Raw genomic sequence first — 23,289 nt, 5'->3', positions numbered from 1 at the left:
CCTCTGCTCTCATTACCCTTTGCCCCCTTGTTCCATAAAGTGGATGTTTCTCCCTTCTCCCTCCTACCACTGCCTGGGAAGGAGCACACTTTCACACACACTGCTGGAAGGAAGACTTCATTAAAAAGGAAAAGAAGAAGGAGGGAGGCACTTTAAGGCAGCTTTCAATAAATAGCTGGGGATAATTGGGCTTTAGCTGTGTTCTTATAAACCTTCTGGATTGCTGGGTACAGTGATGCTGCTGATCTCTAAATTGCTCCAAAAGCTCAGGGCAGCAGCTTTCCATCAGCAGTTCCCACACTGGGCTCTGCTTAGTGTCAAAAACTGATTTAAAAAAATCTAATTAAAAAATTCCGCTAGGATATATGATAGGGGTTGCTGATAAGGATGCAAGAAGACACCAGGGGTTGGGTGAGGTTAGGCTACTCCTTGTTGCTCATCTCTGATGGTTTCTGAAGAGTGGAACGTGCCATCCCAGAGGTTCTGAAAGGGAAACTGAGGCATTGCACTGGTTGCTCAAGGCTCACATTAACCAGCCTGTCCCTGAACACACACTGAAGCCTTTTTCTGTCTTTGAAAGACATGAGCAATGATGTTACATGGAGATGGGCAAAGGGATTCTCTGCTGCTGCTGTGGACCAGCCTGGAGAGTGCAAGGAGAGAGTGGAATAGGATGGACCCAAAATACTTCAGGAAAGATTCCCAATGAGCTTCATGCACTTGGAATGAGTCTCTGGAGAGATGTTGGCAAGGAAAGTGACATTTAGGTAATCTCTGAAGAAATTCAGAGCTTGTAGATACAGCTGTGGTGAACCGCTAGAAAATGTGGAAAGCAGCAGCTCATGAAAGGTCAGTATCTAAAAGTGGGTGCTGAGCACAGCTGTCCTACTCCTGGAACTGATTTATTTAAACTTACTTAATTTCTTGGAGTTCTCCAAGCAGGCTTGCTTTTAAAAGAAGGAGATCTGGTTTCCAAAGAGAGAGTATTCAGTATTTATTCCTCCTAGCTCTAAATCCAGCCTGTGGGATGGGCAGTGTGTTGTTTCAAAATCATTGGTGCCCACAGAAAGGCTCAACCACAGCCTTTTCCACTTGCTTTGTTAACTGCCAGGGATCTTGAGCTCCCTAAAGTCTGTGGGCTTTTAGCTTTTTGTCAGCTGTTCTATGCCTTTCTTTGATCTTTAGTTGTTCATCTTCTAAAGAGCAGGGAATAATGAACCCATTTTATTAAAACACTTGCATCATATTTGGGAGGGATAAAGAAGGGCTTTCCTGCCTGACTTTTCTGGCTTGGCTGTTACAAGACTCAGTGTTAAGCACAGGAGCAGGTGTATCCTGAGAGTAATTGTGGGGAAACCTGTGTGGTGCTTGGGATCACGTGGCTTCACCCCTGCCACCTGTGCCCTACAACACAAGAGAAGGTGTAGCTCACCACAAAGGATGACTCAGGGAGCCTGGAAGATGTGTCTTGGTGGAGAAGGAGATATTGGATTAGGGGTGCAAACCCTAACATTTTCTGCATGACTTGGCTCCACATTCCCTTTATATTTTTGGAAGGGAGTGGGAAGGAAAAGCAATGAGGGTTTAAAAAAGATTTACTCCCATGTGACTGTTGTGCTGCTTCCAAACACCAGCCCGAAGAAAAGCCTTGCAGCTGCCCCTGAGTGACAGGAGTCACTGCAGCCAAAGGTAACTTCTTACCTTTTATTTTCCCCTATGGCCTTATGTGCTAGAGGTGCACGTGGTTGAAATCTGCAGCAAGATCTGAAAGTTCTTTGAGTGCCTAATGCTTGGGCACCTCAGACAGCTTTTCTTAGCAGAACTTAACAAAATGAATTAATCCTGGCCACCCGAGTGGTGTGGGGCACCACAGGTTACCAGGTCATTTTAAGTCACACTGAAGTTAATGAAAAGACTCCCACAGACTTCAGTGGGCAACACATCAAACCATGCAGCATGGCAGAGCCAAAGGCTTGGCCACATGCTCCCTGTCCTGGGTTTTCAGACATCTTTATTGTGCTGTCCCCACTGAGCAATTAAAAATGCTTTCTCACTGGCTGGAGGAACTGAATAAAAATTGGGGCTGAAAGCAAAGCCACAATGTAAATCGTGGTGCAAATGAAGGGGAAAGCAAATCTGTGTTCATATTCAGAGCCAGGTGAAAGCCACATTGGCTTGGAGATGTCTCAATTGAGAAGTTTCAGTAATAAGAAAATCTTGCTGGCTAATTGAGCTCAACTGGATGTACATGGGTCTGCTCTGAGAGGGGTCAAAGTAGAGATGCTATTTTCTTTCTAGGATCCATACTGAAATTAGAAACTATTTGGAATTACACTGATTCTAGAGGAAAAGAGGCAGTTTGGTTCCAGTTTTGTTCCTTTTTTATTTTATTTTTTTTTTTTTTTTGGTGAGGGCAAAGATTGATTTTTCTTATAGGGCCATTTGCAGGGAAAGAGGTGTAGTTCCTGTTCTAGATTCTCACAGATTATTATCAGTGAAATGTAGCTTTGTAGCCACAGGGCTAGTTAGACATCTTGATGGAAATACACTGCTATGGGGGTTTATGTAATGGTTTTAATCAGGATTTTGAGAGTTTTCATATTTCTTCATATAGACAAGAAACATCTACAAGAAGTCAGACTTTAGTATCTAATTCCAGACTGCATTTAGGGAAAAGTCATAGGGAGAACAAAAGCCCAGCACATATCTCTCAGTAAATCACCCTGGGGCGAGACCCTCACTAGAGGTGGATTTTCAGAGCAAAATTCCTTTTGAGATCTAAAACCTGAGGCTCATTACAGATCAGCAAAAAAGCATTTCACTTCCTTCCTGCAGATAGACTCAGGATTATGATCAAGAGGGTTTTTTTTTTTGTTTAAAATTGTCATTTTAAGAAACATGAAGCTTTCCAAGCACACAGAGCTTGGTGCTGATGCTCCAGGTTGAAGCAGGATGCTGAGCTCCAGAACAGTTCCTCTGTACTTCCATGACCTCAGCTCCCCCATGTGTCGCAGGCACGGCTTCGTTATTTTGGGGTGATGGTGATGTGTGAAGGAGGTGGCTTGGGTGACAGAGGGTCTTCTGTCACACTTCTGATTGTGACTGCCTGCTCTCCCAGTACTAGGTGTGCTGGCTTTGGCTGGGCTAGAACTAATTCTCTTTACAGTGGCTGGGATGGGGCTGTGTTTGGATCTGTGCTGAGCACAGGGCTGATAACACAGAGATGTTTTTGTTATTGCTGAGCAGGGCTCACACAGAGCCAGGGCCTTTTCTGCTTTTGGTGCTGCCATGCTGGGGAGGAGGCTGGGGGTGCAGGGAGCGTGGGAGGAGACACAGGCAGGACAGGTGACCCCAACTGACCAAAGGAATATTCCGGACCAAATTATACCAGTATGTAAAGTGAGGGGGGAAAAGGGGGAAACATTTGGAGTGATGCCATTTGTCCTCCCAAGAAACCCTCCCTGATGGGGCCCTGCTCTCCTGGAGATGTCCAAACACCTGTCTGCCCACGGGAAGCAGTGAATTAATTCCTTGTTTTGCTTTGCTTGTGGGAGCAGCTTTTGCTTTCCCTATTAGACTGCCTTTATCTCCACCCACGAGTTTCCAGCTTTTACCCTTCTGATTCTCTCCCCAGAGAGTCATTCCTGCTGGTGGGAAATGACGGAGTGGCTGTGTGGGGCTTGGCTGCTGCCTGGGGTTAAACCATGACTGGGGTTAGTGGGACCCCTGCAACACTTGAAAATTTTCCAAAATGTTTTACATGTAAAGTGAATAAGTGATTGCAGAGGAGTGGTGGGATTTTTGTATTTTTCAAAAAAAAAATCCAACTGACAGAATTCTTAATGTAATTAAGGACTGCATATTCACTACCATTTATCTTCTTTTTTCTCCCACTGCTGCCTATCTGTTGATTTTGTTAAGGGCTTCTTTTTCTGGTTGAGGGAAAACTGAGGCTTTTTGATTTCTTTTGTGTATACACATCTTTTACGTTGTCTTGAAAAACTGTGGTTGTTGTGAGCATATTTAATGGCTCTTCCCAAAGACATCTGGCAGGTAAAAAGCAGATCCAATACTCTTATGTTATTAACTGCTGCAGAAGGTAACACAGGGGAAGTGACAGCAGAAAGGGAATTACTTTCCTAGTTACTAATGAACAGGGGTGAAAGATGGGATTTCTAGAAATCCATTGAAAATTTCAGACTCTTTCTGCAACAGGATTTAAGCTCTGTTCCTGCTCCTAACCCTCCCAAGAACACAACTCTTGAGATGACTTTTCACATGCCCACAATGAAATGTATGCTTTGCCACATTACAGAAATGGCTTTTTTTGGTTAATGCTGCATTTGCAAACTCCTGAGGAAAAGCTGTGATGCACACAGGGTGTCAAGGGCTGCATGAGCTAATATTAGTGCCTGCTGTGACTTAGTCTTGCTGCTCAGGTGTTTTTGCAGCTCCTTGGGTAACATCTATCTGAGGGAGTGATTCCAGACTGCCATTGGCTGCCACTGCACCCTGGTTTTGAGAATAGTAATGACAGCAACCAAGGTGGGTTTTTCTTTTTCCTTTGCATTTTTTCAACAAGGCTTGCTGTGTTTTCACAGATTGCATTTTCATTATTAAGTATTTAGGAGCCATAACTTTTAATGTCAGACAGCTTGGCACCCGCTTTGAAAAGAAACATGTTATTCTAAAGCAGAAAATGAGATTAAAAATTTGCTTTTGCAGATAGAAACCGAGTCCTGTCAGCTCATCTAATCCAGTTCCTTGGCAGTGATGCAGGCCGGCTTTCTGCACGGCATTCCTGCACGCTGTCCTCTGCCAGACGTTCCCGTCTGGGCTGCTGCGCTCCCAGTGCGGCTCGCGGAGCGGGGCCCGCCGGTGGGTCTGTGAACAGGCTGGCACACAGGGCTGCGGCACAGCCCACTCTGACAGGGAAAAGCATCCTACAAGAGTTCACTGGGGAAAGGTCATCCTCTAGTTCAGTGTCCCACTCACAAAGTAGCCTGAGAGAGAAGTGAAGGGCTTTTTTTGGTTTGTTTTTATAAAGTATGCTAAGCTTGCTAATACGGCAGGCATGCAGAACATAAGCTACTCAACCAACTATGAAACAAATGCCAGAATTAATTGCTGAATTCTCTTTGCATTAGGGTAAAACACAGGTTTTAAGATGTCTTCAGTGAAGAATTGCTGAATATGAGAAACATCTACTACCGTCTTGTAGTAAATGGAAAAGCAAGTTCAAGTGTAAAGATTGGTTGGGTGATAGCCAAAGGCAAGCAGCAGTCCTGCCTTTTGTTTTGTGAGACAATCTAGTTTTAGGCTTTGTGGGTACAAGTTTGACCCAGTAAGCACATTAAATAATGACTATTTCTGCAAACCCGGGGTTTGTTCAAACCAGATTCTTTGTACTACAGAACAGAATCCACAGAGATACTTCTTACCCTGCAGCTAATACATGAGTGCCAAAAGTTTAATTGCACCAAAGAGCAACAAACTGCATCCTAAGGAATTATCCCCTTTTCCAGCTCATTCTCTACTGGGCTGCTGTAATGATGAACTAATGCTGCATTTGCACAAAATCCCAAACCCACACAGGTGCAGGAATGGCCCTCCTTCACTTTCAGGTAAGATGAGCGTGTCTGCCTGTGCGATGCACAGGGTGTGCCATGCACAACAATGCATCTTCTCCATGGCAGAAAACAGAGTGAAAACACGATCCAACTCACCAGCTGATTGTGCAAGAGAAAGGTGAGACCCCGGGGCAGGGTCAGTGCCTGTCTGGATGCAGGTGCCCTTTTCCAGCCCTGCAGCTCCAGCTGCCCTCTCTCCATTGCAGCCCCTCTGTTGGGCCGGGCAGCACCGCGGCACACGCGAAGCACAACGTGAAGTCGCTGACATGATGAGTGGTGGAAGCGTTTGTACCAGCCACAGAGGGGTGCAGGTGCTTGGCAGCAGCAGCACTTTGATCCTGTTCACACCAGCACGCCTCAGTTCTCACATCCAGTGCTCTCCGTGGAGACACTCAGACATGTTTTGCTTAAATGAAGGCACTGCACCATCTGAATCAGTGTTTTTGTGATACAGCAGCCGCAGTGTTTGGTAAGGATCAGGGCAGAGAACACAAGTTGATTTTAACTGTGGTGGGAAGTGCTCTCTGTGGGCTCCAGCAGCTTTGTGAGCAATGCCTCACAGATGTACCCCCTTCCATGTCACTGGAACCACAGTTCAGTCCTGTGTTTCTAACTCCTGCCTGCCTAGTGTAAGACACTGAACTGGGTACTCAGCACTACCTCCAACCTTAAGGTAACCAGCAAGATCCAAGCATACACTTTATCCAGAAACTGTAGGAAGGCTACAAGGGAAAAACCTCCTTTATTACAACATTTTAATGAAATATAATAGTTTTTCTACATGGACAAACATTTGGTTTTACTGGCAGAAGCATCTAGAAGTTCACAACTCCAAACACAGATTTAAGAAGCATCCAAACTTTTAATCTCTACATCTTGTTTAAGTGGACTTCATCATTCCTTTGTTTCCTTGAAAGAGGTTAGTGGCTTGGGGCAGTATTTTATCCAGAAGATAAACATCTCTTGATGGTTGCACTACAGTTGGCTTTCATCCTTTACTGCCTGAAGTCCAGTTTCAAGTTTAAATTAGAGATACGTTCCACATGGCTTGCAGCACAGTGCTCTTTCCATCTCATTTCTCCAGGGGTGCATAATTCAAAAGCTTCTCAATCAGATCCACATGGGCGAGGAGCATTCTGCGGCAGCAGTATCTCTTCAAGCCAAGGGCATCCAGGGCATCTCTATTAACGAACAACAATTAAAAACATAACAGATGAAGTGAGTCAGAACCTCTTGTAAGCGTTTCCTAAGCAACACACTGATTACTTTGAGCTCAGTCATAGAGGGAAAATTTGTTTGCAGTTCCAAGACAGACAGAAATTCAGCATGTGCTGTTAATGCCCTTTTCCACCTAGTGCTGTTGAGTGTATTTGCCCATTCTCCAGCCAGCCAGAGCACAGGATCTGCTGCTGAGAAGGGTCCCCAGCTGCCACCGCTTTCAGAGGGTACTGTTTTAACATGTTTCTGTAAACTGAGGATGATTCTTGTCTATTTCACAAGACAATTTAAGATCTGCTAAAAAGGTGAGATATACAGAAACTAAAATAACTTGGAACGCAACCTCCCCCACACAGGGATGCTAATTCTGAGGACAGCTACAATCCTTCCCAGCTCCCATGGGAGAAGGCACTTAGTTATACAACCTGCCCCCCCACATACATACAAGTAAGTAGGTGCAGAGTGGTCAGAAAAATCAGTGTTTTACAGTCTTTCCACTGAATTCCTTTGGAGTGACTGCTCCAGAGTCTTACATTTGGGTAGAGGATGTTGAGTCATCCCAGCCTGAACCACTGCGGGTGTTTTCCATGGCCGTGGCTATCAGACCTCCTAAAGGTCACGGTACTACCACGATCATTAGCTGCAACCTCTGCACCATAAATCAGTCTGATACTCCTTCAGAATGTGACACTCATGAGACATGACTGATCTCAGGTTTTTATGATGATACTGATATAATGCAGTGCAATAAAGCGTTTGCTCAAAACAAATTTAATCTCCTGGAACTTGTAATTCTCCTGTAGGAATAGGCCAATGGATACTTTTCTAAAATACAAAGGACTGAAAGGAAGCCTCTGCCTAAGCAGGACCATGGTTAAAGGTCGTTTGGCTTCAAACTGCAGGAGCCAACTTCCAGCAGCTTCTGTGATGTCACTCAGTCCTTGCAACTGTAGATAGTGCAGCAGGGCTGCTTGTTCTAGAACAGCACCTGCAAAACTTGTTTTAGACCACTATAAGAACACTGTGGGGCATTTTAAAGAATGTTTATAAATAACACCACAAGATGCCTCAATTTTCCAAAACACTTGAGAACAAAAGCATCTGATGTATGTTGATAGGTAAATTTTAAGAGCTAGCTGAAGAATTCTGAACTCTTATATGCAGTTATCAGAGATGCAAAATACTAACATTAATCACAATTTCCAAAGTCACACTATATGCTTTAAGACAACTTTAGCTGTATTTGCCTTTTCCTCCTGCTTCCAAGGACTTGTGGAAAAAGACCACTTTTAAGGGAAAAACAGAAAGGTGTGCATGTCCTTTTCACCTACCGATTCTTTAGACAAGTCTTCCCATTTTGCCCATCCATTTCTTAAGCTACTATTAACAGTGATTCCAGTACTGCACTGTAAGATTTTAGCTGTTTGATATTAGTAAACTCTACTTCTTACCATAATTGCATTAGTTTGAACAATTAGTTTGAACAGAATCAGGCCAGTGACCACAACTGTCTTCAAGTGAGCATTGTCAATGACAACACAAAACTCCTATACAAAAGCAGAGAAATAATAAAGATAGGGAAAATATTAAAACGCTAAACACTTCTTAAAGTTGTAACGTTTTTCCTTCTCTCCCTTTAAAAAACTGATCACGTTGGTGTCAAAGCTGGGCATATGGGAAGGGAAGAAACAAGCAAATGTGCACAGAGTTACATATTTGGGAACGTTTTGGGCACAAGGGCCATGACTTGGCAACTTCCACACTGCTACCCTCAAAGATTCAGTGGGAAAATAACTACTTTGTTGCCTATTGCAATTTCTAACCTTTGGTTAAACGATCTCAGAATGGACCCGTGGTTTTTAGCTTCTCTACGTCTCTTTCATGACGCCACGACCCTGCACCTGTGCCTCTGGCCCTGTCTTGACAGGGAAGTTGGACGAGAAGATCTCCAGAGCTCCCTCCCAAGCCCAACAGCTCTGGGATCTTGGGCGCTCTGTGTCTCACCCAAGGCGTGAGTCGAAGAACACAGAAATAAAACCCACCCTTCCGTGTACTCCGCCTGCAGAAGGCCAAGGTAGGCTTCCCACTTGTTCCCCACGATTTTGCCGCACGTGAAGCACCTGACCGGGATGATCATTTCTGCGCTGTGCCTGCAAGGACACAAACACCGCGTCAAACCCCGGCGAAGCGACCGGACACCGCGCTCCGCCACAGCGCGCTCAGGGCTGCGCTGCCCCGCGCCGGCAGGCACCGGTCTGGCGGCGGCTGTGGGCTGCGGGAGCCCGGTGCCGAGGGCTCCCTGGAGGCGAGCGGCCGGACCCGATCCCGATCCCGATCCTGATCCCGCCCTCGGCCCCCGCTCCCCGCCCGGCACCTCCGCGGCCCCGCGAGCGGCTCCCACCGCGCGGCTCCTCCGCTGCCGACGGCCGCTGGCCGCCACCACCGCGCCCGGCCGGGGGAAACCGCGCCTCCGCCGGCCGGCCCGACACGGCGGGCGAGCGAGTTGAGCTGCCCTACTCCCCCCCTGTATACATGATGGTAGCGGCCCGCGGTACGGCGTCCCCGGCGGCCCAAGAGAGCGCGCGGGCGTGTGAGCGCGCGGGGGGGGCGGGCTCACGGCGGCGCTGGGCGCGCGGCGCGGTGAGTGGCAGCCGGGGCGCCCCGAGCGCTGAGCGGCGGCACCGCGACCGCCCCCGCGCCGCCTCCTCCCGCCGCGCCCGGGCGGGCACTTGTTGCATTGCAAGAGGGCTTTGGCAGCGGGCGGACTTCTCATCCCGTCCTGGCTGAGGTACCGCAGCGGCAAGAGCAACTGGTGGCTGCGGCGCGGCAGCCGCCCGCCCGGTCCGGCGGAGGGGTGAGGGGTGGGCATCCCGGTGGGCAAGGCTGAGGGATGAGCCGGGGCGCCCCGCGGCAGCCCCGCGCTCCGCCGCGCCGCGGGCAGGGGCGCCGGGCGCGGTGTGTCCTTCGCTCCCCCGGGGCAGTGGAACGGGGGGCGGTGGGACTCGCCGCTGTCGCCGTGTCGCGACCCTGTCAGCGCGGCATCGCGGCGTCGCTCGGTGCCGTGTGCCCGCGGTTCGGCGGCTCCCTCGGGCGGGAGGCGGCGGCACAGCCCGGCACACAGCCCGCTCCCGGCGCTGCGGGGCTGTTCCGCGGCTCCGTACAGCCCGGACAGGCGAGGTCTCTCCGGTGGCACTCACCCTCGAGCCCCGGCCAAACTGCGGGCGCTGCGGTGGCTGCGGGTTTGCCGAGAGTTTCCAAACTCCGGGGCCAGCTGGGACGCGGCTCCGTCCCGTTAGCTCGCGGTGCTGCTCCGCCCTGCTGTGACCTGTGCGCGGCTGAGCTCCCGGAGGTGTGCGCTGCACCCCGGTACCGCCTGCTGTCGCGGCAGTGCCCGCACCGAGGGGAGCCCTTCGGCGGCGGCCGGGGCCGCTCCCCCGGCTCGGGGAACAGTCAGCGGCTGGCTGCGGGCAGCGCGGCCGGTCCCGCTGGGCACCCGCGCCGGGGAGCGCTGGTGGCCGAGGATAATGCATCTTGAAACTGCTTGACTCGTATTTCATTAATCTAAGGATTGGGGAAGCATTAGGCACGGGCTTAGCGAAAGGGAAGCGCGCTGTGATGGGTACAAACTTTGGGGACGGACACCGCTGTTCTGGAGACTCTGGGATGAAGCATTCGTCTGTCAGTCCTTATTGCTCTCTCGTTTCAGCGTTAGCGTTATGCTAATTGTCCTTGGGAGAGCAGAAATTCTCCCCAAGTATTGCTATTTTCCTGCTAAAGTATCTGTGAGTTGATACGGTGCACAGCGCAGAGCCATTAATGTCAGTCATATAAATAATTGTGTCTTAATGCACAGCTTATGTTAATACGTCTTTCGTGACTATTTTTTGAACGACTGGATTATTGACCCTCTGCACAGAAATGCCAGACCTAACATGAACCGTAAAAGAGCAAATAGTTTTGTTTTAATAAATAAGGGCTTGAGGTTGAAAGCATTTTTACAATTCTATTGCTAGTGAAAAGACAGTAATTTTTGCAGTCCCAGGAATAATTATGCACAGTTGTGAATGGAGCGAATTGACTTGGCATGGAGGGTAGATGAACCTCCTGCGATCTCTAGATTATGATCATTATTGTTATTGTAGCCAGTGGGAGCAAAACCCTGTCTTTCCTTTTTATCCTTAGATTTCTTTCTTTTTTTGGGAGCTGGAGGGGGTGGGGAGTTGAGAATTTGAAGATTGTGCTTTGATGCATTTTCAGTACCAGGGCTCCAAAGTAATTTTCTTACTGAACTGTGTGGTAAAAGGCATTTGTGTTTGGAGATGGAAATTTGCAATTGAGAGTGAGAAAGAGGGGCTGGAGCTGGGCTTCATAGCTAAGCCACATCATTAGATATGGGTTAGCATTTTTTAGCTGCCTTGTAGAAACGGGCTCGCTTGTTTCTTAAAAACAAAACTGAACTCTAACTTTTGGACCTAGTTCACATATCTGACTTTGCTTAGCGTCTTTTTTTTAAAGCAAAATGTACTCGGCTTGTTCACACACCATTACTTTAACTTGGTCATGTCTTTTTTGGGTAACCTGCCTTGGCTGAGTGATGGACCTAATGGTCTTTCATGGCTGTAGCTGCTTTGATCCTAGAAATTGTAAAGATTTTTATGAACTATGACCTGGAGAGGCTGCTACATACCAAAAACATTCTCTGCTTAACTTCATATATCCTCTGCTTAATCTGACCATTTGCCAAACTGCAGAAGTCTGTTTAGAAGAGCTGTGGGGGAATGTGCACACATGTGACTATTTGGGAATTAGTCAGTGTTTTATGGGCTGTTAGCTCACGCTGATTAGGAGGACTGCAGCTTGAGCCATTTGTGGCATTGCCAGCCTTCCGCTCTTGTTCAGGTGAGCTGGGTACTGATGGCACTCAGCTGTTAGTGTTTAGTGAAATTTGATCTCTTCAGCCATTCTTTTGAAGAGGGCGGAAAGAATTCAAGAACTGGGTCTCTTTAAGCATCCTTTGAAGAAGAATTGCAAGAATTGAAGTCCCAGCTCTTAGAACTGTGCAACTCTTTCTCACAGTAATAAGTTCTTGCCACATTTCTGGTCTCTTGCCACCTCCAATAAGCTGCAGTCCTCAAACTGCTGATTCTTTGGGCCTTCAGGCAGCCTGCTGGTCAGAAAACCCACTGGAGCCCTCATCAGCATTAAGCAGAAGAGACTGCCCTAGAATTAATCGAGTTGAAGAAAGCTTGAGAACTGTGGGCTGCTTTCTTGATGTGCAGCTGGAGCGGCTTGAGCAGCTTTTGTCACGTGGATTTGTTGTGAGGCAGTGCAGATAATACACCCGCCTTCTTCCTGTGATCTGAACAACTTCTGAAAGCTGACAGTGTTCTGACCCACTGTCACTGTTGGGATGAGGCTCCTCCTTGGCATTTTTGGGTGCATCTGTAACATGCAGCTAGGCATTGCTGCTCCATGGAATTGTTAGTGATGTGTACTGAAATCCTAGGCTGGTGATTAAGGAGTAGACCCTGCTTCCTGTTCTCCCATCCACAAAATGCAAGGGAAAAAATTGCTGCTTGTTTAAAAAACAAACAGAAATGAAGCCAGTTAAGTGACCTGGCTGACTGAAGTACTCCTAAAATACTTCTGTAGCTAGAGTGGCCATATGACCTCCTGCAGCCCATGACCTTGTCTCTGTAATTACGGCTGGAGGAAAGACTTGTGAGATCTCTGCACTTGCACTGGTAGCATGAGAAACTGGTAGCTAAAAGGCATTTTTTACTTTGTTGGCTGCAGTAGGTCTGGTTTAGGTGTGCACTCTCACGAGTCTGGAAAATTTTGATCTTTCACCATTTTCCTGTGGTTGTTCCCCTTCTTCTGACTTTGCTTATTCTGTGTAAATGTAGATAATGGCCAGAACTGAAGATGTGGGTCTTTTAAGATCTGACTTGCCAGTGGTATTCAAAGGTAGTGAATTGTATTTAAATATAGGACTTTTTACGACAACTTTTCCGTGAAGGATTGTTTTAGTGCTATTGATCATGGTGCAGACTTCTATAAAGCTGTGGGTAGCCCTGTTGGCCCTGCTTGGAGTTAAAAGCTCTCTTCCCTGTTGCTCCCTGTGGTCATTTAGAGAAAGAATGTTAACAATTTTCTCTCCATCTCCAACGAACACTCAGAATCCTGTGTGCAATGGCAAAAGTACCATACTCAGTGTTTTACTCCTCAGTTCCCAACGAGGCCAGAGAGGGAAGAATCCTAAGAGGAAGGAACTCACATGAATTGTGAAATGAGCGGTTAAATAGGACATTAGTCAGGAACTGAAATGTGACATGGAAAGTTTAATGTATATAAATAATTTACATAGCAGTAGAGGGTCAGAGCAAGAGGGAAAGATACAAAAACAAACATGCAGGATGAAGCTTGGCTGTGAGTTTTTCAGGCACATTTTCCACTCGAAGTTTGCTAAATCCTGCGGACATACTCCTGGGCTTTCTCTAGTCCTGGTTAACTACTCAGAAGTGTGTCATTCATCCTGTTCCACAAAAGGTGAAGGAAAGTGGCTCCCTCTGGAGCTAGCTAGGGTATCTTTGGAAGTCCTCCTTTCCCCTCTAAAGCATGAAGGCTTAAGGAGCAAAGAGTGAGATGGAATACAGATTTGTTTTCCCCTTGATTTTTTTTTTTAAAGTATTTTTTAGCAAGTGACTTTCTTCCCCCAGCTCCACAGTGCAATTTGGTGTAGTGGATGTGATGGTGGGGAGGTGGAGAAGGCCAAGGAGAGAGGGGTGATGGAAGCAGGAAAGACTTGTCTGCTCTGTAGAGCTTTGTGTGGTTGGTTGCCCCACACAGTTTAAGAGCTGCTCAGGCCCCTGGATTTAGCGAAACAAATACTGAAGCTGCTAAGCAAGGAGAAATGAGGAGAAATCTCTCTAAGCTGGGGATGTGACTGCAGCTCTGCTGTAATACCATACAAGCCTGATGCTGCTGATTTCATTAAAAGCATCATTCAGGGCCTCAAAGCAGGTTTTAATACTTGCTATATGTTTTTTTAAATATGCTGACCTTATCTAGTAAGCCTGTAATATTTGTTGCAATGAAGAACAGCTGCTGCATAAATACATATATAATATCAGTTGCCAATTCTGTAAGCTGTGCTGAGACTGTGACTTGTTTGAAGTGGGGTTGCTATTAAAAGGCAGGTGGCAAGATGTTTATTTTGCACCTTGTTAATTGCTTGTTTTTCCTGCTGTAATTGGCTTCCTAATGGGGGCAGAATGCGCTTGGTTTTGCACACAAAGCTTCATTAGTGACAACTGATGGAAAGCATTCAGAGGGTGGGATTTAGATGAAATATATATATATTGAGTAACAGATGTCTCTGCTAAATAGAGTATATGAGGAAGTCCTGTAGATGCATCCAAAAATGCAAATGTTTTCCCATAAAGCGATTAATGATGTTCTAGGGTTAGGTATAAAGATTGCTGCCTATTACTTGAGAAGGGGGCAGAGATGTTGTTATTTATGTAATTTTTTTGGGGCAGAGATTTTGTTCTGCTTCACTGAACAGGAGTTAGGATGCTTGGATGGTGCTCTCTGCTTGGGCCTCTTGGCATCCAGGTATTCAGAAAGAGATCTTTGAGGATCTTTGTGGCATGTTTAGAGACTGCTCCTGCTGACAGACTGGGAGATGGTGAGCAGTGGTAGAATTCTGTAACTTTCTAAGCTTTGTGGAGCCATCCCTGTCTCTTGTGTTCAAGAGCTGTTCCTCTGGGCCCTTGCAGGCAGGACATGGCTGTGGAAAAGCTTAGCTGGACCATCCATGATCCTGGCTGTGCTTACAAGTGAGAGCTGAGGTGGTGTTCTAGCTAGGGGTGGATGCTCCACAAAGACAGTTCTTGTTTCAATAATAACTTTTTTTAATGTGGTGTAAGAGAGTGGTCTGAGAGTCATCAGGATGGTCATCTGACACCATTGTGTTGGAGGCCATCAGATTTTTGTGCTGTTCAGTTTAATATGCTCTTGTACCTGTAGAGGTTTTATGAAAATTTCACCTGCTGTAGGTGAAAGGTGAGTGTACTTGAGTGTGTTTATATATGCATGTGTATATAAAATTAATAATGAAAGGGTAAGATGGCTCTTCATGGAAATGAAGCCCTCCTGTCCCGTCCTTGTTTTTTTTTTAATTATTATTTCTTTTTTTAAAGCACTCTGATGGTATTGAAAAATAGAACTGTCTATTCCCTACTTTTCTGCTTCCTCAGATGCCAGTATTTAACTAGTTTAAGACTGGATTTATCTGTCATGTTTCTTCTTAGTAAGGTGACTTCAAGGGAAAAGTATTGCCAGTCTTGGATTGACAAATTTTATAAGAAAAAGTATTTATTACATGAATATATCACAGCCTAATTGACTGTTTCATGTTGGAGGGGGAGAGTAATATCCTGAGGCAGCATTTTAATCAGAAACATCACAAGACTGCCCATCAGCTCTACTCTTCCATGTAAGTGTCCTCAGATGACAAAAAAATCCCCTTTCTTGGGATAGTGCTTTTAATTTCTGCAGAACCTTTTTTTTTCCCGGAGTGAAGAATGGATTGTGTAGTTGAGGTGAGGGCAGGACGTGTCAATTATTAGTGCTTGAAGGGAAAAGGTCCAAGGTGGTGTTCTTCCATGGAGAGAGGACTGCATATTCCCACTGAGCTCATGGATGTGCTTTTACCTCTGATGTGCTTCATGCCTTTGGCTGGGAACCCTTTCTCTGGGTCTGTACACAGGCCCCCTCTCATCAGGGTTTATCTCTAAAGACACTGTAGGGAGCCATCCCTCTTGTAGTACTTTACCATGGCATGTATGAATTTCTGAATTCCGATGAAAAGGAGCAGGGGGGAAGATGTTCTAACTTAGTTTTCAGTCTTATCTCTGAGGTTCTCATAAGTGGTGATGGATGTATTTGGAGCACAGGATTAAAGAGCAGGCTCTGCTGAATGCTGTCCTTTGGGGCGTGCTTATGTCTGTAATCAGACTTGGTGCTCAGACTTTTTCTTCCATTTGTTTTCTGGCCAGTCTTGCACCTTGCAAGCCTTCGTGGGAGTGGGAATAGAGAGTGATTGCTGTAAGTAGGAGAAAAGATGCATCTTGCTGAGTACTTTATCTCTTGACAGTGGCCAGTAGTGACTGCTTAAGGAAGCAGATAAACAGAAAGCAAGTGTGCAGAAGTAATGAAGTGGGATGCTTGCATTTTGTTTCATGTGAGTCTGTGTCTGTAATCTTATTTCAGAACTGGGCAAATGGAGAAGAAAATGTATTTTTTCTGATTAAAGCAACTTCAGCTTGGGCATGTCAGCCTGTTGTGTGTCCAGATTAAGGTGCTAGATGAAAGCTGGATGTCTTAAACCATTTCTAAAGCTGCCTCAGGTATGCACTGTATTCTGGTGAAAGAGAACTATTTCTGGAAAAGTCCCTGGCGGTGTGCAGAGCCTGAGATCTCCCAGTGTACAGGCCTTCCAGCATGGATGTGGGGAGGAGGACAGACTTGATGCATTGGGTATGATGTTATCACTCAGCAGAGTGGCTTCTGTGCACCTATCATAGTGCCATCCACAGGGAATCTTCCATTGCTTTGTTTATTGAGCTGCTGTTTTTAAAATTAAAAACAGCCAAATGTTTCATAAAATATTAAGAGGTGCTGCTTTAGTGCCTCTCATCAGATTAAGTATGTCACTTTCTGTGTCCTTAGGGTGATGAAGCCCATCAGCTTGGTCGTTCTCTCACCTTAAGCATGCATTAAGGTGACATGCTTCATCTCACAAGGGATGCTGAAGCTATCACACTGCAGAACTGGGAACTGTAGGGGTCCTGCACTTTAGCTGTGGCTTCTCAAATGAAATTTTGCAGAAGTAATACAGTTTGCTTTGTACTAGTGAATTCCTTTTTGTTAGGGAAGTGCTTTTTTGAGCAAAAATATTGAGGTAATACAGTGGTAGACACATGCACAGTGACTGCGCTGCGGGAAAGAAAGAAATTGCGGCATGTTTTATATGAAAGACCAAGGACTGTTGCGTTTCAATGGCTAAAAGAGAGAGGCCTCTACATTCCTCAAACACTTTTTATGAATATGGATTTTGAAGTTGTTTTGCTTGCAGGTGAATTTCTTTTTTATTCAAGAGCTAGTTCTAGCATTCTAATCATAACACAGTGGTGCTGGTGTAGCAGAGCGTTGGGAAGCTGTGGGGAGTGGTAGCCCCAGGACTGAGGGAGGGTCTCCAGCTTGCTGCAGAGAAGCCCTGAGGGCTGCACAGTGGTGGAACACAGCGTGGGGGAGCTGGGAGGGAGCTGGAGCCATGGGGGGCTTGCTTTCAATGAGTTTTCCATCATCTCTTGCCCCTACCCAGCACTCTTTAGCATTTGTATAGTGTTTGGGAATACTGCACTGTTACTGGGCTAAATAGTCTTGAAGTTCTAATAAATTCAGAATACGAGACCAACTTGACTTCTGAGTTTCCTGGGTTTGGGTTGTGTTGCCTCTTTAAATTCAGTCAGTCATGGCACTGGTGGCGTGGTTACTCCGGCGTTCCCGCCATGCGCAGCAAAGTCCCACCCGTGTGCACATCAGGGAGCTCTTACTCAGGAGCCTGCTCTGAAGGGCAGCAGCTCCTCTGTCTGATCTGATACCGCTGCTGCAGCTTTGCTTGGTCTTGGTGAGAGGGAATAATAAAGCACAGCCTTCAATCATGCGACCTGATCAGAGGGGGTTGTCTCTGGTGATGGATAAGTCCTCCTGGAACAATAGGCTGCTTGAGCTGTGCCCAGGGACTGCTGCGTTTGGTTGAGGTTTTGCATTAATTTTTGGCCTAAATAAAAAGAACTGTGAGATCAAGGTTGCAGTTTTGTTTGCAGCTTGCCTTCAAACCTAAAAATCCAGCCTGATCTAAAAGGGTACTTTACTGTGTATGTCTCTGCTCTTTGTAGAGCATTTTCCCCATTCTTCTTTAGGATATGCTGAGTATTTTGGGTGCCCCCAAATTATTTTGATTCCTTAAGTTTGCTCTCTTCAAAATAGGCATAAACAAAGATATCTTTTCATATTTCACCCTTGTGAAATGTATTTCACCCACCTGGCCTGATGAGTGACACACTGAGAGGATGGACATGGGTTCTTTACCCTGGGATGTCCCCCTAGCCACAGCTTTTTCCTGAAAGCCCCCTGTATGACCTTGTCAAGGTGCTTTGCTTCTTTTCTTCATTTATCACATTTGCCATTCGCAGTAGAGAAGCTAAAAAGCTTACTATTAAGAAAGTGCCTGTATCCTGTGAAAGATATCTTTTTCTGTTGGAATTGAGAAGCCTTGGAAGATGAATGTGTGTATAAATTCTGTTTAGCTCTGTAATAACTGAGTTGTGCAGCGGTTTATCTGCAATGTGGGTGAATCCTAGCCATGGGCAGGGTACACAAAAGATGCCACCTGTCTGCAGTGGGACCAGAGATGTGTTTGGATGTATTTGCATTTCTGCAAAGGACAGGTGTTTTACTGCTTCTCTGTTGAGTAACATCCTCAGTGTGTGGGGTCAGTTTAAAGCAGAAATGATTCTTCTTCTTAAAATACTTGCTGAACAAATATATTTTTTCTTCTATTCTGCAAAACAAAATGCTGTGTGGGTAAAGACTGGCTTTTCCCCCAGCACATGTGCAGCCACTTTATGGATTGCAGAAAACTCTTTGGAGCACAGAAGAGCTATTGCTGCTGTAGAGAAGTGCCAGCATGGTGCCCTATTTCCAGCATTCTTAACTTCAGTCGTGGTGGTGGTGGGCTGGAGCTGTGCTGCAGCGGCTCTACTTGCACTGCTGCTGTTGTTTGGCATTCTGCCTTTGTCAGGGAATCAGGACATCTGGAGGAAAGGGATTCTGGGATGACTAGGACTTCTTTGTCACACACAAGAGAATTTCTTACTTGGAGAATGGATAATAGAATGCCTTTATAGAAGAAAGCGAGAACTGCCCAGAACATCCTGGTCCCCTGCTAGAGGTGAGGACACAGAGAGTTATGCTCAGAAGTAGAAGAGAAGCTTTCTTTATCTAGATGCAGTTAGGCTTTCTAAAATTTGTCTGTGATCTCTTACTGTTCTATTGAGGTTTTATGTTTCTTTGCTTTCTCTGTCAGTAAATGACCATTTCATTTTGGCAGTGCCCTACAGTTCAAATTATAGTTGGGGCCAATTTATTTTGGATCTGTTTAGCATCAGTTTTATTGTTTGCCTGCATTCATGCTCTGCTGTGGGATTGTCATTGCAGTGCCTTTTGGGTATCCTCTTTTTGCTGTCACTGGCCTGACTCCTAGGGCTTGAAAAGCTGTTTGAGGATTCCTCTGGGAGCCTAAGGGCCTTATTGGAAAGAAATCAAATTCTCATAAGTTCCTGAGAAAGCTGTCATAAGCCTTGTGGCTGCTGGGTTACTGCCAGGGCCTTAATTCATGGGACACATGATGAGCCATTGCTAGACAATATTGGTTTCAGGTTCTTTTGTACTGTATTATGAAAGGAGAACCACTTCTGGGCCATTGTTTTAGCCTGTGTAAGAACACAAGATTTTATGTGAGGAAGTATTTACAGTTTATTAAGCATTGTTTTCTAGCTTTTTTCTTTTCCTTGCTAGAGTTTTTTCTCTGTGCACCCAATTCACCTCTGCAGGTTTCAGTCCTAGCAAGGATTCATCCAAAGTTACACTTCTTTTGCACTCTGTGGCTTTTGGCAGTGGAAGCCCCACTGACCATGAATGGGGAGTCAATTTTAAGGGAAGTGCTGCTGTGGGTGAGCCAGCTGTCCTTTACTGCTGTCCAAGTTGTCTGTTACAGTGAGGAAAATGGTTTTGATGACCCCTCCTGATAGTATTTCTTTGTAGGTATATAATTTGTTGCGGCATTCATATTTTCTGGAAAAATCCTTTTGCCCAGGATTTTTCTCCTGGGAAGCTGAGAAGCCTCGGAGAAAAAGGAAAACAATAATTATCTGATTTGCTTCTCCTGTGTTTTGCTGCTTTGGAATGTGTTTGGAGATTGTGTACCAACAGGTGGTTGTTTCATTGGGTTTTGCTGTGAATTGTTTTGACTTGTTGGCCAACCACTGCCAAGCTGTGTCAGGACTCTGGAAAGAGTCACGAGTTTTCAGTAGTGTCTTTTTAGCCTTCTGTAAGTATCCTTTCTGTATTCTTTAGTGTAGTTTAGTATAGTATTCTTTAATTTAATATAGTATCATAAAATAATAAATTTGCCTTCTGAGAACATGGAGTCAGATTCATCATTCCTTCCTGCCAGGGGGCACTCTGTAAATACATTAGTTTGTTCTTTCGGAAGGCTTTTGATTAAATTGCAAAGTTGCTCTGGTCCTTCATATTTGTTCCACATTCTCAAGGCACTTGGCAGTTAGTTGTCCCCTTATATGCCTCTGTGGTGAAAGGGGTGAAAGTCAGAACTACCTTATTTGCCGCATGGAGTCTCCTTTTGCTGCTGACTCATGGCTGTGTCCTGCTCATGGTGGACAGTATTCGGTACAATCAAATCTTGAATAGCTAGTAATGAAGTTTTAATTTCCCACGGGCAAACAGTATTCCACCCAAAGAGCTTGCATTCTGTCCTGGTGCAGTTTTCTGGTTTTAGTTTAGACCCTCTGCCCTACACTCTACCCATGGGATGAGAAATGGGTGGATTAAAAAGTTATCCAGTAGAGTATTGAAATGTCATGAAAGTGCTTTCAAAGTAATTTCAAATACTTAAATTCAAAATGAAATGTGTCAGTGTGTTGAAATTGTTTGATACATCTCTCTGTTTGGGACTGAACTGGGATGGAATCCAAACCAAGCCATGAAAGATCCCTGGAGGGAAAAGTGCAATGCAAATTGGAGGTAGAAAAGTCAGTCTGAGCTTTGGTTTGGCTTTGTCTTTGTAGTCTCTGAATGTGTTCCAGCTATGGATGAACAGCAGTAGGACAAATATTTAGGTGCTGCTGTACAGCCTATGGAAGTTTTATTCACTGGCATGCATTACCAGATCTGAAAAATTGTGTTTCCGTCACAGCCCACGCCACTTAATTTCAGCACAGTGTTCTGCCAGCCCTGAAACGTGTGTCTATTTGCTTCTAGAGAGCTTGCTCAGATACAGGGCTTGGTTCCATCTATTTCTCTGTTTTCTTGGCTTGTCTTCTGCAGATAAGATAATAGTAATAATAAAAAGCCCCAGAAAAATCCTCTCCAAAGTGCTGCTATTGCTATTGCAGCTGATATACTGATGGTTTTAGCAGTCGTTTAAGTTGTTTGCTTGGTGTCCCCATTTCCCCCTTTCCCCCCTCTTTTTTTCCCCCACCCTCTTCCCCCCCTCCCCCCCTTTTCATGGGTCATCTTGTTTTGTTTTGTGAGGATTTACATATGATAGTTCTACCACGGATGAAGCTAAGCATTTGGTGAGCTGCATGGATGGTGTGGCAAACAGGGCCTGTTTCTGAGCCACAGTTTGGAAGAGCTGGTGTGTAAGGGACTCACTGAAAGCTGGAAGTATTGTGGAGAAAGGTTTTCTGAAATCCAGTATGCCAAGCTGCCTGGGTGTTAAGACTTAAGGGTCAGAGTGGATGCAACAAATTTGAGGGACTGGGAAGCGAAGAAGTCATAGAGGTTGCAAAAAGCCCGGTGGATGTTTTGTACCTATGAGTGCAAGTGCATGCCTGTGTGCAGGTGATGAGAGCAGGGTGTGACTGTTGGTGGTTCTAGATTTGAACAGTGTGAATTGCCACAGATGCACAGAAAGTTGTTGCTCACTAGTCTAGCCTTGATTTGTCAGCAAGAGTTGATGGATTGGGATGAATCTGTTAGGTTCTACCCAGCACACAGCCTGCAGCTTGTCCAAGTGGTGTGGATTGGACAGGGTGTGTAACAAGGAGGAAATTATGTCAGCAGGGTGGGAAAATCCTCCTGTGACTTTTTAGGGCAGACAGCTGTGGAAATGTACGAGAATGGGTAGATGATAGCCATGAAGGGAGTCAAACCAGGCTTTTAAGTTGATGTAACAGCACATGAATTGTGAGTATGGAAGGCTGAAAATTCTGACTGTGGATGCTTGGTTCATCTTCTGAAGGCAGCGGTCTCCGTTGAACAGTTTCGTTCCAAGACAGGGTGTGTGCAATGACCGTATGAGGTGTATGAGTGTGTTATGACTGTATGAGGTGTATGTGTAAAATTGCCTCTCACAGTGTCCTGCTGCTGTAGGGCGGATCAGGCTGGCTCTCCTTCTCTGCTCTTGCCAATGAAAATAAATTGCCCCATCATGACTTGTGAGGAAAGCAGCGTTCTGTCATCCTGTGTATAATGCCACCAGCCAGCAGTGTTGGAAACAAATCCTGCCTTTCCTGTGGTTTTGGACACTGCTTCTAGGCAGGTCAGAGAGCCAGCTGGGCAGGGAGGTAGCAAAGCTGTCACTTCTGCAGTCTTCTTACTCATGGCTGCTGAAAGGAGCTCTTCTCTGAACAGTGGGCAGTGTGTGTTTTTCCTGACCCTTTCCTTTCCCTCCATCCCTGATGATGTAAGACAGGCCTGTTGCTCCTGCCAGAGAAGGTGCTGTTTACTTTTGCAGCTCATGGAAGAGAAGAGGCACTGCACATTTGGTATTCAGACACTTTTTACACCCCTCCCATTTAATTTCATTTCTTTTTTCTCTTTAAAAACTTCACAGAGAAAACAATGATGCTTTAACGACACAGGAGGAGGAAGGGAGAAGAAGAAGCCTTCTCTCTTAGTTTTTTTGTTGCCTATGTGTGTCACTGATGAAGTCGAGTGTGTGAGTGTCAGTGTCTCTCTACACAGTGTTGTGGAACAAGTGCCTCAAATCTGAGTTATATTAGGGGTAGCTGATGGGGAGGGTCATGGGCAGGGCTGAGGAGAGGCAAGTACTGAAAGCTGGAGCTGGGAGCAACTGAAAGAAGGGGGCTGCAGCTGTCCTAGTTCTGTCCCCTGCCTATTTGTTCTTATTTTATTTTTGTCAATTCAATAGCAGAGCACAGGAGCAGAGATACCTAGTGTGATTTAAGGGGCTAGCTGCCTTCTGCTTGCAAGAGGACCTCAAGCCTTCTGGGCTTGTTTGTGCTCTCATTTCATGCTAGTCATTCTGTTCTCAGTTTGTGCTCTCATTTCATGCTAGTCATTCTGTTCTCAGCGATCAGCCTTGCCTGCCCCCATTTTCTCAGGTTTATACAGCTGCTCTGTCTAAGTTTTCCTGCATTGCTGGAGATATTTCCCTCACCACTTCTCTGTGTGTTTAGGGCCAGGAATGTTGGAACATAAAATCTCCCTGTGCTGTTTTCTTTGTCACTGTTATGCCACGATCAGTTTGTGTTCTGAGAACACCTATGGTTATCAGTCATGTTCATGAGTAGGTCAAACCTCTGCTAAAAGAGGGTTAATTTAA

At 45.8% G+C, this 23,289-nt stretch overlaps 2 protein-coding genes across 5 annotated transcripts in view; one reads left to right on the top strand and one right to left on the bottom strand.

Moving 5' to 3' along the window:
* Nucleotides 1–6,353: 6,353 nt before the first annotated feature.
* On the bottom strand, nt 6,354–9,355 carry POLR2L (RNA polymerase II, I and III subunit L). Of its 2 annotated transcripts, none has more exons than XM_050975710.1 (3): nt 9,223–9,355; nt 8,891–8,998; nt 6,354–6,811 (listed from the first exon to the last, which is right to left on the bottom strand). In XM_050975710.1, the coding sequence occupies exons 2-3, from the start codon at nt 8,983–8,985 to the stop codon at nt 6,703–6,705; spliced, it is 204 nt and encodes a 67-aa protein (XP_050831667.1). In that variant the 5' UTR covers nt 8,986–8,998; nt 9,223–9,355; the 3' UTR covers nt 6,354–6,702. The 2 variants fall into 2 exon arrangements, with proteins under 2 accessions (XP_050831667.1, XP_050831668.1); XM_050975711.1 differs by having other exon boundaries at nt 9,250–9,324.
* A 178-nt stretch (nt 9,356–9,533) lies between these two features.
* The window catches only part of TSPAN4 (tetraspanin 4), a 417,843-nt gene continuing 404,087 nt past the window's right edge, over nt 9,534–23,289 (top strand). For 2 of the 3 annotated variants that reach the window (XM_050975744.1, XM_050975742.1), the window contains exon 1: nt 9,534–9,636. The gene's annotated coding sequence lies outside the window, so the exon portion shown is untranslated. The remainder of the gene's footprint in view (nt 9,637–23,289) is intronic. The other variant, XM_050975743.1, reaches the window with a different exon arrangement.

This window comes from Serinus canaria, chromosome 5 (assembly GCF_022539315.1).
Source record: "Serinus canaria isolate serCan28SL12 chromosome 5, serCan2020, whole genome shotgun sequence".
Lineage (NCBI taxonomy): Eukaryota > Metazoa > Chordata > Aves > Passeriformes > Fringillidae > Serinus > Serinus canaria.
Note: the sequence above shows the minus strand (reverse complement) of the source record. Positions and strands in the feature narration are given on the sequence as shown.